At 37.5% G+C, this 19,675-nt stretch overlaps 1 protein-coding gene across 7 annotated transcripts in view; it reads right to left on the bottom strand.

The window, feature by feature from the left end:
- Positions 1-19,675, bottom strand: part of pitpnm3 (PITPNM family member 3) — a 115,447-nt gene that overhangs the window by 23,866 nt on the left and 71,906 nt on the right. For all 7 annotated transcript variants that reach the window (XM_036214886.1, XM_036214885.1, XM_036214887.1 and 4 more), the window contains exons 6-10: positions 11,438-11,627; positions 8,590-8,715; positions 7,041-7,222; positions 2,832-2,989; positions 2,361-2,531 (exon numbers count right to left, since the gene is read on the bottom strand). In XM_036214886.1, coding sequence (XP_036070779.1) covers positions 2,361-2,531; positions 2,832-2,989; positions 7,041-7,222; positions 8,590-8,715; positions 11,438-11,627 — 827 coding nt within the window. The remainder of the gene's footprint in view (positions 1-2,360; positions 2,532-2,831; positions 2,990-7,040; positions 7,223-8,589; positions 8,716-11,437; positions 11,628-19,675) is intronic.

The following is a 19,675-nucleotide window of genomic DNA, read 5'->3' as shown; positions in this document are numbered from 1 at the left end:
ATAAAACAAGAGGCGAGCCATAACATCCGACCCACAAGTCTCCTCAATTTATCCGGGAAAAAACAAAAACAAAAAAACCTTACTTTCACTGGTGAGCCTATGATTCACAGTTTTCCACATTTTAAACTTTAAAAAAGCTTTCTTTCTTTTTTTCCTGAACTTTTTTGAGTTAGAATTAGGGTTAAGGTAAATTGTATAATTTCCGCTTCCAGCTGATGATGTCAGGCGCCATCTTGTCTGCAGTCAGGTCCCTCTCAGGAACTTGTGGCTCGCTGACTGGAGCAGCTACATCACAACTACAGACTATTTCCAAGAGAATTTCTTTCATTTGCTCCTGACCCACAATGATTTAAATAAAATAAAGAAAAGAGTCAGAAATGCTAATTTAATCTCAACTCTCTTCTCATGTCAAGAGAAAACTGCTACAAGAACATGTTGAAAACACCCAAAACACAATTTTCATTGGAGTGGGACTTTGAGGGTAGGTGACACATTTATTTTTCTCTCAGATCTCATATCTTTATCAACAATAATCTGCCCAAAACATATTAAATTGAGAGTAAAATGGTTATTGTGAGAAATCTATTTCGAGAGTTTTACAAGCTTTTAAGTGGTGTTTCATAATTAAGACAATCTTCCTTAAAGGGAACACAAAATTTGCATGTTTGAAGCAGGTAACAACTCTCTGGTGGAGTCACCTGCATATGAAGACATTTTAGTAAGTAAACTGTCAAAATATGCAGGGCAATGTCTCACACACAGAAGAGAGTAGAATTTTTAGGAATATCCATGTATTATCTCCACCATACTTCAAAATGCTGCATTTCCTGAACCTTTAAACTGAAATGCACAAAGCTGTAGCACCAGTTTCAAGTCCCTGCAGAGGAGAGGTGGGTTTGAAAAGAGCACTTGGAATGTTTTGACCGAAGTGTGTCTCACATGTTTCCCCAACACCTCACAAACTGTCAACTTCTAAAAGAAAAAAGGGCATAAAATGCCATCCTTGACACGAGAAAACATGATTTTGTTGGTGCATGTGCTGAGCTTAGCTGCGGGACTTCTTGTACGCCGTTTGAAATGCTAGTGTTCTGTAAGCCTCTAACCCCAGAGAGAACAGCTGGCTCTGAACTGAGAATAATGGCAGAAATGCACAAGAACAAACTCCATATTTGATGAATTCAAAGGGAAGTGCGTCTAAATCTAATAGGTAAATTCTAAATTTATGAGACAAATATTATCATGAGCAAAAGACAACATGTTGACAGTAAGACATAAAAGATTATTACCTGCATGGTCAGTTTTTAGTAACCTGATTTTATTTATGTTAAAAATAGAAAAAAAAAATCACCAATTAAAATCAAAGGTATTAAAGACCTACTCTACTAAAAATGTGTCTTTTTAACATGTTCATGTGGCATTTTTCTCATGATGGACATTTATTAAGAAAATTAAGTTTAAAATTGAATTTATGAGTAATTTTTTATTCAGTTTTTTGTGAAAAAAAAGTTGGAAAAGCTCCCATGATGCATCCACTTACAGACAAATAGATCCAAAAAATGTACTGCTGGATAGATTCAATACTGCTCACCATTTTTGTTGCTCCGCTAAAGTTAGGATGAGGGTGTGAGGGGCTGTAAGCTAGCAGAAGATAGCTCAGTTAGTGCTGATGGGAAGGGGGGCGGGGTCACACTAACAGTTCAGTCCACAGGTGAATATCTAATAAACTACTGCCACTAAGCAGAAGCTATGTTCTAGTAAAAACAATATTATTTTTAAATTAAGGAAACTATATTTAAAAGATCATTGGAAACACTTTTAAAACACAAAATGGGATGAAAAATATTACTTTTCAATATACAAAACCCTGCTAGAGTTTGAGTTTATGCTGAAGGGCTGGAAGCACAAGAGGCTGATCCATGACCTACTTCCTCCCTCTGAAGATGGACAGAGGAATAGAGACTGATGCATCATAATAGCTGTTTAGAGCAAGTCTCCACACCCTAAAGTAGGTTATAACACGCTTCAGATAAATAAACAGCTCATTAAGGACAGAGTCTCTGTTACTAAGCCTTCAAGGGAGTTCACAGCAGCACTGTGTCGTTTACCTAGCAGATTTAGATCTTAGAAATTGTATTTGGTCCTGACAGAGCAGTGCCAGTCTGAATGTATCACACTCTGAAAGTGTTTTATCTGTGTACCTACAACAAGATTTAATGCTGCCTGTGAAGCACAGACGCTCACAAACGGATATCAATGGTTTCTATTCCTAGATCTTCATCTTTGATATCAGTTTTGAACATCTTTTCAAAATAGGTCAAAGCCACCAGCTGTTCCAAATGCTCACTGGGTCATTGTGTTACCTATGAGCTGTGTGCGTCCATCGCCAAGAGGGTAACGCTGGTAGCGAGGGACGGCAAATGGGGGCAACTTGTGGAAGAGAGGCTGCAGCAGCGGCTCCAGGCGGGAGGCTGAAGGATCCGAGGGGTAGAACAGGTTGAAGATCTGAGAACAGGCGGGACGAAGCTGGCTCACTGAGGGGCAGAAAACACCAGAGAAAAGATTATAAGGAATCACTTTGTTACTTTGAGGTGCAGCTGCTATGTTTTATGTAAAGTGTCCACACTGTTTCACGTTAAAATCCAGATTGACAGATAGAACTTTTGTGTGCTGTAACTGCATCATGAAATAAAAACATTTGACATTTTAGGTAAGGATTCATAATGATCAGAAAATATTGTGTTATAAAGTCAAATTCCTTTTGGATTGAACATTTGTACTATAAAACACATAAAGTTTGTCTTTAAAGTATAAACTGACTGTCTGACAGTTACCCTGAACCGCCGGCAGCACAGTCCGCCTCATGGCCAGCACCAGCCCCAGTGGGCAGCCCAGCAGGAAGCAGTCCGACACCTCAAAGTCAAAGCGGCCAGGGTTCAACACCAGACTGATGCTGCCGCCTCCACGCAGCTCCACGCCCTCCTTCATCAAACTGGAGATTAGACATGGACGTTACACACACCACTGTAATTACAGTCCTGTCCTAATCCATTTTCCTTCCCGCTGCTTTGGGCCATCAGAGTGAAGAATGTTTCTGTGTCAAATGAACTGAAGAAAAAAAAACTGAATTTTTCGAGACTAGCCTTGATTTTAAAAATAAAATACATTTTTCAATTTAAGCTGCTTCACATTACTACAGGTTTTGAGAGAAGTACAAAGATGTGTGTACCTACAGCCAGCTGGAGGAACAAATGGTTCAGAAAGTTGATGACTAACTGCCTTCAAGTTTGCAATCAGCAATGATGATTCGTCTACACAGCTTGCAAACTGATTATAAATACAGTTGATTACAAAATAAAAGCACAATTTACAGATTAGGATTGATAATCAGAGTATTTCTATTTCCACCTTGTATAAAGATATCTTTACATTGTGCAGCACAAAGTATACGTAATACAGGATTTAAAATACCAACTACCATGAAAATGGCATTAAGTTGAGTATTTTTTAATTTAAATTGTTGTAAATTGGGAGCAGATGAAAAAAAATTGTTGGAAAAGACGTAGAAAATATGCTGGGTGGGTCAGAAGCTCTCAGCAATAGGGAGGGGAAGGGGGGCGGGGTTGCTCCATATTAACGGTACCGCCTCCAACTCTGAGAAGAATTTCTGCCGCTCTGCAGAAACTATGTCCTAGAAATGGCTAAAAATTGCCAAATCATATCTAAAAGGTCACTGTCATCGCTTTAAACATAAATCAAAAGATGATCCAAGTGGGTCTGCGACATTATTGCATGAAAGCTGAACGGAGAATATCCAAAACAACGGAGTCAGATATTGTTTTTCCCTGGCCTCGTTCAAATGTTAGCAGGTTTGTTTTAACATTCTGGGGCTTTATTTCAGCCTTTATGACTCAGACGGAGCAGCTCTTCAATCGGCCTTCGCGGGCTGCATCACACTGACAGCTGTTTGAACAGCAGAGCCGGTCACAGACACATCCTCCTCTGCTGACTGACTGGATCCATCTGTTTAACAATGGGCCAACATTTCCCCATTAAGTCCTACACATGGAAGCAGGATTAGGCAGCAGTCTCCAGCCATCTGTAAAAGCCAAATCAATACTGCATTGATTACGTTCTATCGCTATTTTGGCATTTGAGGTCCATGTGTCTACCTATTTGAGGATTTGTACAGAGTGCTGTAGCAAAACATTTTGTCAAGTCTGAGAAATGACTGCTTGGTGTGATTCACTTAGTTTTTGGAGATGATCTGCAGCGAGCAGAGAGAGGAGAACAACATAATGGATTTGATGTGACAATTTTCTCGGTTTTGGGAACAGACTTGTCCCATTTTAACAATTTAATTAAATTTAACGAAAGTGCACACTCTCAGCGTACTTTTTAGACCCAGTTGAGATAGAAATGTTAGCTCTCCTAAAATTATATTTAGCACAAATATGTCAATTAAATGTGGCACAATGTTAGGAATAAGTACAAAATTGAACTTTTTTGGAACTAAATATTGTCCTGTAAGACCAAACTGTATTTTAATGAAGACCATTATTAATAGTCCTGTTTTTGCCAGCTTAAGGTTGACATTAAACTTAATTTGTAAAAAGTGCTTCTCATACTTTGAAGCACTTTACAAATAGAAATAAAAATAGACACACAAATTCAAATTGTCTGTTTACTTGAACTCTTCTTTAATGGCAAGTCTTAAAGGAAAAACAAAATCATTCCTGCCACTCTAAAACGCATCAGTGTTGGTGTTTTTTTAAATAGAAAAGGAAATTTTTTATGAAGGTTCATGTTTTTGATCTTATCCACATTTTGTTTTAGCTTTGGCCTTGCGTTTGAATTTTTGTTAAATTTCTCTCTTTTTTTCCTTTCTGTCTTTTGATTTGGATCTCTTTGTCACATCTCTTGTTCAAGTAAGTGCAGGTTTCATTTCCTTTTACCAATTTATTTCTTGTAAAAATGATTCAGGGGTCCCCAAACTTTTTCTTGCAAAGGCCACACAACAGTTTTCTTCTCTGCTGTGGGTCTGGGGTCGATTTGTAGGCTAAGAGAAAAAGTGCTACAATCAGAGTGTGTCTAAACGTAAACAATTACAGTTTCCAGAAAATTTAAACAATTAATTTCTGTAATATTTACAGAAAAAAGAATACTAAAACATTTTAAAAATTAAAGCAATAAACAGTCTATCCTCTCCTGTTCAGACTGCAGAAGGGTGGAATAAAAAGTCATGTTATATGTGAGTCTCAATTGGCCAGATTCAGAACAAAAAAAGTCAGTAAAGGCCGTACTGTAGGTTTGAAGTCCCACTCCAATTATCTTCTGATCTATTGAAAATAGGGGTTTGTATTGGCAAGAATCAGCCAATGTAATACGGATCACGACACACATGGAATGATACGATGTGTATTACGATGCATTTTGAGTCAGAACCAGAGACAATATTTTCTTTTTCTTTTTTACTTGTGACAAAGGAAAACGTTATCTGAATATTAAAACACATTTCACATGTATAATGGTAGCTTTGCGAGGTACGTGCACAGTGGCTGTCTAGTCTCACTAGTTCTTCCATGAGCCCCGACACATCTAAATCTGCGTATTTATGGTACCAGAACCAACTTAGCCTAATTGTAACCTAATGAACAGTAATTGAACTAAGTAAATAAACTAATTGTAAAACCTTTACCAGTGTTATTTTTTTATTTATTTATTTTTATTAATGATTATGTTGTTTTTTTTGTCCAAAAAATGCTTTGTTTTTTAGAAATTAGATTCTGCAGAGCAGCAGCAGTTGATCAGAAATTCGTATTCCAGGTGTGGCCGGGTCTGTTGGTGTCATGTAAGCCTGCCCTCATTTCCCATCATCCCTTTGTTTACATGCTCTCCTGCTAGCTTACAACCCCAACCAAACAAAATCACTGCAACAAAAATGGTGAACAATATCCTACAAGAGTGAATCAAAAACATCATTTTTATTGGCTCTTTCAATAAAAGCATTACTTTATTTATTTTACAGCATTTTTTGACATAAAAAAAAATTCTGGTTTTGCTTTTTTCTACTATTTGATAAGTGGATTTGTTTCATGTTGCAGCAACCTGCCTTTGTGACATCTAAGACTTTATACAGCCAAGGCCACAGCAGAGCGACAGTACACAAGATAACTCCTGAAAACAAGAGACAAACAGCCAGTCTGATAGGAGGATTCTTGTCTTGGAAAAAGACATTTAAGCCCTCTGGGTGACTGGGAATATTTACACGGCCTCTTCCGAGTTTAATAAGGAGCGTGACGGGATGTGAAAGGTGCTGCGCCGTGTGGCATTGTTGGTGATCGATGGTATCTGTGGCGTCTTCAGAGGATGCGGTGGTGAAAAAACGGCAAATAAAACCATGTGTATTTGAAGCCAATAAATACAGCGGTTCTCCCTTGCCATCGTTGCCCAGCTGAATTCACCTGCAGTGCTGAGTCTCCTTCAGACTGTCTGGCACAGGCACAAACAAGCTATTTATAGTCCAGCTGAGACAGGTAGTCAAGTCGGGCAGTCAAGCTGCAAATATTGATGAAAGCTGGGGCAAGACCATGGATGACACTTTACAGCAAAACCTGGATATCAGGCCACCTCACAGCATCTGGGTCAATGTATAAATCTATAACATGCTCATCAGTCAGTGACAAATGCTTTTTGGCGGCAGCAGATGCAGAGCGTCTGATACAACTCCTTTAAATCTGATGCTGACAGGTGCACAGCTGCAGGAACACAGCAGGATTTCTGTCCTGAAAACAACTTCATTGTATTATGACAACATCATAAAACCTTCTAATTCATCCTGTACGTCGCTTTTGGCTCTCTAAATTCAGACTTTCACTTCTGTACATGTCTGTATGTGAACACAAAAGGTGTGAATAATGGAGGTGTATCAATTCTACAAGTGTGAAAAAGTTCCATCCATGAATTATGGGAACTCAGAATGAACTTAGAATTCCTCTTTTAAAAAAAGAGTCAAAGTGGTTGAATTAGGGTTAAATCTCCACCTGGAGAAAAAGTTGCGCTGTCCGCTGGACGAGGTGTCTCCGTCGTACGAGTCGCTCTGCTTGCGGCTGAGTGAAGGACCGCCCTGGCCGTTGTTGGGAGCAGAAATGTCGATGTTGCTCTTGCTCAGCCTCTTGCTGGAACTGAGGCCCCGACCGGAGACCTGCATCAGCCCGGAGCCATCCTGAGAGAGGAGGGAGAAAGAACAACTTGTAATGAAAGCTCCAGTCACGACTCTGGCTGCGTCAGGAAGGCGCATAATGTGAGGGGAGTTGATGATGTGTTTTCCCAGGTGAACTGTTAAGTGTGGGAGGGAGAAAATGTTTCAGTGGAAGAGTGAATCTATTAGCTGTGAGCAGATCTGACTGGTAAAAATGAGTTGAGGAATGCTGGGCATTGAAAAATTTAACAGGGGGAAAAGCACAAGCTGCTTTAGTATGCCTTTAAAGGCTTTAAAGTCAGAAGTGAGCACAACGTTGGGTCAAGGACATTCTCTCCCATTTGGCAACACATGTTCAAGCAGCCGCTTCCAATGAAAACTTTATGTAAACGCGCGTAGATACACAAGTCAGGCTACTGTGATCAAAACTCTCACATTCACATGGAGCTACACACAAATTTATAAGACCATGTTCAAGCTCTAGGTACAAAACGTGTGTTGAAAGTTAAATGGTCGAACTTTGACCAATCAGGGACTCGGATTTAGTAGAGATGTATGGTCAGTGTTGGGGTGATATATTACAAAGTAACAAATTACTGCAATTTAATTACTTTTGTCAGTGACTGAGAAATGTAGCAAATTATTGCTCAAACGTCGGAAAATTAAGTTACAATTAGTAGAATACAGAAACCAACATTACCTCATTATTCAAATTTTGGTGTGGCGGAACTATAGGTGACAGATAAAACTAACTACTTTGTGTAAATAGTTGGGTCTAACATTACCCATCCAGTATGAACGTAGCATAAGACTACATTCACACCACCCCCACCAAGAACCGTTCAATGTAAACTATTTTTATGTTCAATTTTATTCTTTCAAATTTTCAATAATTCCTTCAAGTTTTGAATATGTATTTTTGAGTTTAAAACTGCTTTCATATTCTTATGTTTTTCTTTTTTAAATTGACAGTGCCTGTTTTTAAAACTTTCATCCTTATTTTTCATTCCCTTTAAGCTGATTTGACCCCATTGAAAAGACTGGAGCAAGTTTTTTACCGCTTTGACATTTCACAAGAATTTGTAGGTGGCAGATATGCACTAGGAAGCAGTAAAAAAGGAAAAAGAAGAAGAAGCCCCACCCTGCTTGTCCATTGTGAACACCGTAGGCTATATTCCCATTCAAGAACCCACATTTAGCACATTCTTGTATGCATGTCACATGCCCGGTGTGTCTTTAGCTTACAACTGTACCGACAAATAGAAGGCACAGGACAGGCATCTCTGATTGTTCACTGTGATGCCTCAATCAAAGTGATTGGTGTGTTCTTTCATCGTGACACACCCACAGACCTCAGAGTGTTCCTGTTGTGCTCCGACTGAAGCTCCTACCTTCAGGCTCTCGGTGCTGTTGTTCCTGCTGCTGTTGTTGTTGGGACTGCCAGGCCTCGGGTGGTTGCTGAAGCACAAAGCGTCAAAGCACAGCACTCCGCCCACACAGTCACCCATCAGGCAAACCTGCTTGGAGAGATTTCACAACTGTCTTCATGCTGTGCCTTTGGTGTCGGTGAGAGCATCGACAGATGACAGTTTGAGAGTTCTCAACACCGGGACAGAAAGGTAGAAAACAGGCTGTTCTGGATCCACATGCCGAAATTATTTCCATCACATTTTCTTTGGTTTTAAGAATAAAATAAAATAAAAAAAACGGTTCCTACTTGGTCAAAAATAACAAAAATGATTATTTACTGAACAAAAGCAATGTCTAATTCCTAAGGACTAATTGAAGTCTATCTTCCTAAGGACTTAAAAGGAAGCTTTCATGGAACTATACATTTACAGTCAGAGCAGCTTTAAAGTTTTTATTCTGAGTCAGGTGAACTGGGAGTTACTGACAGCTACTTCAATGGATTTCACCAAACTTTTGAATGTATGTACAGTCCCCTGCTGGCAGAAACATCCATAATTAATAAACACATCAAGCATTTCTCAAAGACCTTCGATGTTCCTCTGGGTGTTAAATTTTATAAGTTAGACAGATTCCTTCCATCAAAATTGAGCTTTAAACCCTAATAAAATTATACCTGCTATTCCAGTTTTTACACCTAACAATATTAGATCGTTTTTGGATAGTAGATAGGCATATTTTAATTGAATTTTTCTGTTGTAAAAAAAGGCTTTCATTGCTGGATATCAATTAAGTGCAAGAAGGGCTTAAACTTGAGAGAATACTACTGTATTATTTGCATATTTTGTACATGTAGGGGGGAGCCACCAGGGACAAGAATTCACTCCAATGCACATATTGGAAAAAAAATAGGAAAAGAAACAGCCTAATTAAATGTCCTAGCGAAGCTTAACTCTCTTGATTAAACTGTTTTTCAATTAATCTAGATAGAATGCAACAGTATTGTCCATTCGTAAAAAGGTTTCATACTGATAATAAGAGATTTACGTTTCTGTAAAAATGTTTTAAATCTGTAGAAATGTCCTTAAAAAAATGTAAAGAGAGATTTGTGCATCTGTAAAAAGATTTTGTATATGTAGAAAAAATGTGTTCACCTGTAAAAAAGTTTTGGACTTGTAATAAGAAATGTGTTTATAAAATATGGAGAGAAAATAGACTCACCTTAATTTGTACGTGAACAGTTCTTTATTTGTGGATAATTTTGAATTTGTGCATGCGTAATTCTTGATTTGTAGCTCATACAGTACATTTTGTGCATAACTGAAATCTTTAAAAAGTACAGATGAATTACTTGTTACACACACAAAACCGTAAATCACTTTTGAGGTTATTTTCACGTCTCCAGGATTCGTAAGTAAGTGATGTGTTTAAATGCTGCTAGAATGCTGGGTCATCAGCGTTTGATGATGATTTTATATCTTTTTTTATTTTTTTATTTTGTCATTTTTGTACTTATGCACAAAATGTACTGTATAGTATGAGTTAAAAAACAAGAATAGAGCATGTACAAACCCAAAGTTACCACAAATCAAGAATTCCACATGCATAAAACGGGTGAGTCTATTTTCTCTTCGCATGTAAAACTGTTTTGTATGTAGAAAAAAAAATTGTCCATTGGTAAAAATGCTTCATCTGTGTGAGACTGTCATGCGCTCATACAAACATTCGTATTGATCTAGAATGACAAAACTAGGTTACAACTACAATTATTTTACTTCTCAATAAATCAACCAATCAGCAGCCAATCAGATGCATGATATCCATGTTAGGAAACAGCAATTATTTCTTCATTCTACAAGAAGTAGACAAGTAAATATGACAGAAGAAACACAAAATATGTTAATTGGTGTATTTCTTTACAACACTGAAATAAAAATAAGTGTTGATCATTATTAGTTTTTGGAAATTCTAATATCTTCCCCCGTTTTGTCTTGTCTTCTTCTTGAAGAAACAAACAAGCATCTGATTGGCTATTACAAGCAGCACATTGAATGATTAGACGGACAACGTTTCTACATTTACAAAAGAGTTTTACAGACACAGATTATTTATTACAGGTACAAAACTTTTTAAAAGATTAAAAAAAAAATCACTAGTACAAAATCTTTACAATACTTCCGCAACTCCATTTTTACAGTCAACATGAACTAGATTGGTGTTGTTTATTTTAGGGGGGAAAAAAACAGCTGAGACAATTAAATAGTGTTTAATGAGCCAATCAAGATGAGTAAGGAGGTCATTTAGGGGTTTGTTGCGACTGCGTAATCAAGGCTTTACTGGCCAGCAGCTCTTAATCATGTGTCTTCATGGTTTAAGAATTGCAGGGATTAAAAAAATCTTTAAGCCTCTGAAATGCTGCTGTTATTACGAAAAAAAAAAAAAATAGCAGTGTGACCTTAAGAAAGACACAGCTCTGTTGTAGTGAATGCGATGACGGCAGCTTTCGTGACTTAAACTAAGCAAAGAAGATGGCAGAACTGTATTAGAACGGCTAAATTCAGCTTGAATTTGTTCTTCTCCTCCACAGATCATTACCTCATTAGAAAATACAGCTTCTATCAAGAGCCTTGTAGACGGGCGCACAGCAGAGCAAAATGTAACAATAAAAATGTGAAGGCCTCTGACGAAATGAGCTCCCATAACTTCAGCAGATTACAAAGCCCACACATGAGCAATCTTTACTTTGCCCCAAGACTACAATTCAATAACGCGGGACAAAGAGAGAGCTGATCCCTCTCTGCTCTGTCATAAACAGAAGAATTCACCACGGACCTGACCCGTGAAGCCCTGGCCATCTTCAGACTGCAGGAAGCTGCGATAAACCTGGTTGGCCCTGTCGATGACAGTTGCCACCGCATCCTGGTAGCGTGGTGACACAATGGCGAGGAGGGGGAGGGCAGCCAGGGGCAAGTGGTCCACGCTGCTCGACACACAGCTCTCGTCGTAGCTGTATGGGTTCAGGCTGGGGGAGGAAACAAAGGAAGCAAGTTAGGAGGGAGGAAGGATGCATGCGTGATGGACAGTTTGAGGAAACAAAGTAGAGTTCATCTTCATAACCCTAAACCTCACTGTAGTGGAGCCGGCTGGGTTGGTATATCAGACAAATCACACATTTTGTGGTACAAGCACCAAATTTGTCATTCATGTACCTTAGGATCACCTCATTCAAAGAAGCACGTTAGCCACGAGAAAAATCCAAACTGGCTGCCATTTCTAAAGATGGCAGCAATAAACTTACTTGTTACAAAAATATTCAATAGTTTGACTCTTGTTGATGTAAATGTGCAACAAACCACTTCAGCTCCAAAATTACCTTAAGTAAGCATTTACGTGAAACCATAAGCACAAGTGATTTTTTTTCCATTGCTGGAAATAAATTAAGGCATGAACGGGTTATCTACAGAATACTAATATATGTATATCATGTACATAGAGGGGCGGAGCTATTGCATACCTCACTTTTTCCTCAACTTTTGAGTTAATATTAGATTCATTACTTAAAAAGATTAAGAACCCTCAATACAAGCTCTGATAAAAATCATTTTTTGTGCGTGTTTTTAACATGTTCTTGTAGCATTTTCTCATAATAGAAGACCTAGACAAAATAATTAATGATTAAAACTACATTTCTGAGTATATCTTGATTTAAATCACATTGGATTAGAAAACCAGATGCTAGAAAATGCTCAGACTAAAGATGCAGCTACTAAATGGGCGTGCCAAAGTCTCTCTTCTCCACTCTGCTCTCTTGTGCGCAGTCTGGCCTGCCCACGCTTAGGTGTGCGAGAAATGAAGAGCCTTCAACGCTCACTTGCTTGTCCAAGCGGGCTTCTGGTAGAGAACTGTATGACGATTGATTCAATATTCCTTGTCGTTATTTTTGCACAGCTAATGTTAGTGTGAGGCTAAAACCTTGTGCATGAGTGCGTAAACAGAGCTCTCAGTGATGGGGAGGGGGCGGGGTTGCTCCGAGCCAACAGTCCCGCCCACAACCTAGAATTTTATTTCTAATAAGCTACTGGCGCTGTGTATAAAATATGTCTTACAAAACGACAAAGGCTAAAAACTGCACAATAAGAAATTTAAAAGGTCACTGGGGACAATTTTAAAAAAGAACAAAATATGGTTGGAGTGGGACTTTAAGCATTACAAAAACAACAAAAGCACTGTTTTTAAATTATATTAAAACCGTTAGAAATACATATTTTTGATTATTTATTTTTGTAACAGCCTTATGCTCTGCTCTCCTCTTTTGCCACCTTTCCAAAGTCTTCCACCCTCCCATAAAAAACGTTCTAGCTCCACCCCGCGTACATATGTTTTAAAACCTTGAATTTTCACGTGGCTAACATGTTTTTCCATAAGAAGGGATCTATGGTACATCCATGCAATGATTGTGCCACAAAATTTGAATTTGAATAACTTCATTGTACATCATAGAAGGAAATTGAGTGCAGTGCAGTCTTCTTCCAGTGCATTTGTAAAAATAAAATAAAATAAAATAAAACCAAAAAGATAAATTCAGACACACACATCTATACATCTAGCTGATTCAAGGCTCCAGAAATATTTTAATAACCGGCTCCACTATTGTTAGCACTCTAACACCAGCCTCAAAGACTACAGAATGTTGGTGGATGATGCTTTCTATCTGATATGATGTCAGATACAGTGTGCATGTGCTTGTGTGTTATAGAGTCGAGTGGCAAGATAAGAGGATAAACAACATTATGTCAGGGATTAAAAACAAACAAGCGCTCACAGAGCTGGTAAAGTTTATGTCCTGATCGATGTTGGGATATCGCCTGTGTGCAGCGTTTGTGTGCATCTCAGTAAAAAGTAGACAACAAGAATGAACATGTGACTGAGAGAAGACAATAAAACATGGCACTGCCCTGCCCTGTCTCCTTGAGCTGCCAGACACCTTGCAGCCATCCGTCAAAAGCTCTGATTGAAAGGAAGAAGCAAGAGGGCAACATGGTGGGTGAAATGTGTCACCCCTTCACACATAGGACACGTCAAGAAAGAAAAAGTGGAAAAAAATAACATTTTAGATTTAAAGAAAAGTTTTGTTTCAACTTCTGAATGGAACTCCTACAAAATAAGGATAAAAAATAACCACTTTTTGTGGATCCTCCTCTGTTTAGGAGCCTGTATATAGTAGCCAGTCATGAATCAGCTTCTCTCATTAAGGTTACAGGGGAAAAAAAGGATAAATGAGATAGGACACTCAAGGTAATTAGCTGTGAAAGTGCTCATATGTGAACTGGTGAACAATGTAGTCAGGCACGACGCTCGGCATGAAAAGAATGAAGATGCTGGAGGAGATAAGAGCTCTTCTCCTCCAAGGAGAGAAGGGGTTTTATAGCAGGATAGAGACCGAGCACAGATGTTGTCTTCCGCATATAAAGAATTTAGATAGTGTGAAAATGTCAATCCATCTTACATGTATATATATGTTGTTTTTTATCCACTTTAAGTTGCTCTCATTTAATAGAACCTCACATAAAAAAAGTTTATATCCATGTATTTTTATTACTTAGGCAATAGAATGTCATATTATAAAATTTGAACCACAAATGAAGCATGACCAGTCAACCTGGCAGAGCTGCAGGAATCACATGTCCTTGCTGCAGATGCTAGGCCAGGTTTGCACAGTGTCTTTGAGCCAGACGCTGACCTTTACATTTAGCCACACGTGTTCCATAGTTTGATAGAAAACAGCATGTAGGTAATGAGAAAAATACTGTGCAACAGTGTGTGTAAAAGAAACGTGTGGATTGCAGTTATCCAAACATGCACAGCTGCTGTCTCAAAATAGGGTTTTAAATTGACTAATTTGTATCAAACTCCAGCAAATCAAATGTTGGGTAAAGATATAGACCAAAAATAAAAAAATAGCTCATATACTGGGTTAAAGGTAGAAAATATGTGTACTCTTCTTTTAGTCTACCATTCAAACAGAATAGATCAAATAAAGGCTTAAAGTAGAATTAATGTATTTCCTACCAGTCGTCTTTAAATGCTTCTAAATTAACTCAGAGCGCGTCCTAGAAATACTTTTATTTTCATCACTAGCGCCGTGCTGTGCCCTACACTTGTGTGCTTTATTATTCTCACACCTGAGAAAAAACAGTTATTTTTATGATGGCACTTTTAGTGCAACCGAGCAGAGCAAGTTTACACAAACATATTTTTAATATTGATACTGTTTAAATATTAATAGGACACTGCAAAGTAAACAACATCTTATGATTATGGTAATCATAAATAAATAAATAAATATTTTTTTTTCCTAAAGGGAAAAGTCAATATTGTCTGATTTCTAAAAATTAAAACATATTTTTCACTTTAAGAAGAAAAAAAAAATAATGTCTGTGGCTTAAGTGGCTTAACCAATAAAGTTCTAAAAGTATGATGGAAATTAAGAGCCTATAATTTCCAACATGGCTAAATGTAGATTTGGTTGGTGTTGTTCTGGTGCGGTGTGGAGAAGCTCAAAGAGGTTCAGTGTGCTCTGCTGCCAACTAGTGGTCGGGGTTTTAAGTAGAACCAAAATGCCAGACGCTGAGCTACGTTTGCTCATAAATAATTAATTAAGTGTCATCTTGTCATCATTTTAGATTGATACAAGTATCGCTAAATGAAATATCGCAACATATATTGCCAAATCAATTTTTCCCTACACCCCTAGTGAATACTTTTAAAAATTAAACAGATATTAAAGCTGTTTTGAAACTGTCAATTTTGAAAATCAAATTTGCATTTTACGGACGTAAAGCTTAAATTTAAGTAGTAAATCGTGATCAAAACCATGTTTTTGGTATTTTTTTAGCATGTTGTTGTGGCATTTTTCTGATGTCGGAGTACATATATATAAAAAAAAAAATAGGCCTAAAATTGCCTTTCTTGGTATTTTTTTCATTCAAATCATTGTGAATTAGGAGTAGGCAAAAAAGTGCATTTTGAAGCTTATTTGTGACGAAAAATATGCTGCAACAAGCTCTCTGCTCCAACTCTCAGCAACGGGGAGGGGAAGTGGGGCGGGGTTCCTCCACTCCAATAATCCCAGCCGAATGAACCCCTGTCACTCTCAGAAACTACGTCCTTGAAAATATGTGTTTTTAATCATTATTTTGCTTAAAAACGACTTAATCATAATAATAAAAAAAGAACATTGGGAACGCTTTTAAAATATCTCAAAAGATGACTAAAGTGGCTCTTTAGAATGAATGCATTTTTGTTCACACATCCTCTGAGCTTGGATTCATCCAACTATGTCCTTTAATAAATTTCTGGGAAGCAAATATGTTTATCTGCCAAAACATGTGAGATCATTTTGTTCTGCAAACTGACCAACATTGTCTATTTGTAGCTCTAATGGCATCACACAGCTAACAGTGTTTGCCAATAATGAGTAAACTTGATAAACTCCTCGCAGTGCATGAGAACTGTGTGTTTCTGAGTCTTTTTAAAGTGCAAAACAATTACATTTTAAAAAAAAGTAATTTGAAGGAATGCAACTTTAATTAAAGCCACAATGGAAGTACTTTTTTACATTACTTGATAGTTTTATTTGTGCAGGTCACATTTACTTAATTTTCTAAACACTAATTATGGATTTAGGTTGATATTCTTTCAAAAAGACACTCGTAGCTGTGCATTGATGCGTGTTTATATTTGCCATTACCTAAATGTGTAGAAATAGAAAAAAAAAAAAAGGATGCTGAGAGTTTAGTTAAAATTCACAGGGACTAAAAGCGATAGCTACGCTTCCAGCGAAACACTTTTCAGCAGCACTTGTCTGGTGTTAAAGAAGATAAAGTCTGATCCACGATCATCACTTCCACACTACAGCAACAGTTCTGTGTCACATCGCACTTATTTACATCAGCTACTTGTTTAGATGGAGTGCTGCTTGATTTAACCCATTCTGCTTGAGACATATTCTTGCATCTAACAAAAAAAATATATATATTTTTTTCTTTTACGTTGTTTTCACTTCTGCTAGTAAAAGCAATACAAACACTAAGAGGAGGACTGATGAGAAAGCAGAAAAGGCACTCAAGAAAATTACAAAAAGCTTTACTTGAGAGGCATGGTGGGGAATTTAAAGTAAGGAGAGCATTTTTAAAAATTCATAAAATCGCTTGTTTTCATGTCTGTCTGAAAGGAATTGAGTTTTCTTCAGGTGCTGCATGTTCCCTATCTTCAAATTACAAGTAGCTGTAAATGCAGCTTCCACTTCATCTCTTTCAGCACACGGCACAAGAGACGGTAACAAATAACATGCATTTTTAGAAGAACTTCTTCATGTAGCTTAAAAAATAGTTTTAAAAAAGTGGTGAAGCCTGTTTTTGTGCCTCTTCTATGACATTTCAGTGTAATTTTCAGCCACTGTTGAAAACAAATAAACTAATTTTTCTTGTTAGCAAATGAACAGAATAATTCACTTAGAACTAATTGCGGATACAGATCTTGGTTAGAAAAATGAACCAGCTGAAACGTGGAAAGTTGGGATAAAAAAAAAAGCAACAGCTTTGACGTTTACATTTTCATTTATTCGACAGTATTCTTTTGACTGGTGAAAATATGTTATCATAAAAGTGCCTCACAGAAGTGAGTTAAATCAGAAAATGTTCGATATCCTGAAATCGAATGTCTTTTCTAGATAAACTATTACCTCTAAGTTGAGCGCAAACTGGGCAACATAACATGTTACAACGCACTCATGAGAAAAACAGTTGACAAAAATGAAAATTCTGCAACAAATGTACTATGCTTCTCTCTATGTTGCACATGCAATCATCCCCAAACTAGTGAAAACATTAGTTCTATTAATTTTAAATAAAAATGTAAAGACCCACTCTCATTAAAATAGTGTTTTTGGTGTTTTTTTGCATGTAGTTGTTCTATTTTTGTTATAATAAGGGACATATATAAATAAAGTTCAGTTCAAAATTGCATTTCTGGTGAAATAAGGGGCATGAGTGGTTGTAAGCTGGCAGCAGAACATGTAAACAGATGGGTGATGGGAAGTGGGGGTGGGGTTGCAGAAACTTTGTCCTAGAAAACTACACTTTTTTGGCTAAAATTGGCAATATCATAATTAAAAGACCACTGGAGACACAGTCAGTTGATCTGACCCTATAAGTTATGAATATCTTAATGAATGAATGAAGCTTTTTTTATACGGCGCTTTACAACTCCGTTAGGCCAGGTGTACCCAAAGAAGAAGAAGACTATTTTAAATTAAAGAAGAAAATTTAAAACAGCATTAAATTACAACAAGCAGTTAACAATAAAACATATAAAATATAAATAAGAATGCAGAAAGACAATTAAAAGAAAATGAAATGTCACTGACTACTGAACATTAAAATCCATTCTATAAATGTAATCTTTTAATTGACATTTAAAGCAGTTAAGATCATATATCACACGCAGTTCTTTAGGAATGTTATTCCATAACTGAGGGTCGGCAACGGAAAAATCCCGGTCATCTCAGTGTTTCTGTCTTGACCTGGGCTCACGGAGCAAATGTTGGTTGGCAGACCTTAAAACTCTTGAATAGCTGTTAAAAGCTCAGGTACGTAAACTGGGGGAAGACCATGAAGAGCTTTAAAAACAAACAGTAAGAGTTTAAACTGAATTCTAAAGTGAACGAGGAGCCAGTGAAGTGACCCGAGTACTGGAGTGACGTGTGCTCGTCTGGATGTTCCACTTAACAGTCGTGCTGCTGCATCCTGAACTAACTAGGGGTGGTTGAGTGGCCGCTGGTTGACATCAAAGTACATTGAGTTGCAATAATCTACGTGGGAGGTGATGATAGCTGTTTAAAGAACTCTGTTACTTAGGGAAGCTTTAGCTAAAAGACACAAGTGGTAAAAACTCATTTTGAAAACATTGTCAATCTTTTTGTCAAATTTAAAACATCTGTCAAAGATAACCCCCAGATTTCTGTCACCAAAATCAATACTCTCCGATTTTGACTTATTCAAAAACAGAAAATTCTGGCTCAACCACTGATTTAAGTCGCATTATACCATGGTCTGGGTGAATACTCGATTCTGATTGGCTGCTGGGTGTGCATTAAAAAGTGATAATGCACAGTAATAACGCACACCTAAAAAAGAAGTTCCGGTCACACAGACCAAATGTTCGATATCACTGCGCAGGCTTCTTTAAAACACGTTTTTCCTTCATCGTCTGGACAAAACAAGCAGTAATGGATGAACTTTCTCTCTGTATTGATGCTTTATTCAACTTATTGTAGCGACCAGCATTTATATTCCTCTCCTTTTGTAAGGTAAATTAATATTGACAAATTGGTTATTCTCCTTCTAATAAAACAGCACTCGACATGAAAGGTGTAGTCTTCTGTTTCACCACAAGAGGGAGTTTCTCATTTTAGAGCAGCTCAGAAGAACGAACCTGCCGTGAAATGAAACACAGACAGAAGCTCAATATGTTCTAGCTGCTCACTGAAGGCTTAACGTCAGAAAAGGAAGAAAAATATCCTAATTTGTCCGGGTCTTTCTTTCAAAACAGCGACACTTTACCGCTGCAGCTGAGGTCTGTAACGGCTTCAGGCTTCATGCCGTGTTCCATGTCACCGTGACAACAAACCGCATCACGGATCAAATAGTCCGCTTTTTTGTGAAAAAATGAGCTAAACCAAAGAAATAACAAGAATAAAGTACTAAATATTGATTAAATGTTTATTTATTTTGTAAAGACCATGGTATAAGCGGGATAATACCCTCCGAAGAGTGCATTATGAGAAATTAACGCACCGCTTCGCGGTGGACGGTTTAGGCCTCCGCGTCGTGCGTTAATTTCTCATAACGCACACTTCGTCGGGTATTATCCCTTACTTAAAATGTTCTGTGTGCTCCTTTTTTCTTAAACTGAGAGGCAGATATATCTGCAGATCATCGGCATAACAATGAAAAGAGACATTATGCCATGAAATGAAAGAACTAATTGGCAGCAAATATAAAGAAAAAA

This window comes from Oryzias melastigma, linkage group LG13 (assembly GCF_002922805.2).
Source record: "Oryzias melastigma strain HK-1 linkage group LG13, ASM292280v2, whole genome shotgun sequence".
Taxonomy (NCBI): domain Eukaryota; kingdom Metazoa; phylum Chordata; class Actinopteri; order Beloniformes; family Adrianichthyidae; genus Oryzias; species Oryzias melastigma.
Note: the sequence above shows the minus strand (reverse complement) of the source record. Positions and strands in the feature narration are given on the sequence as shown.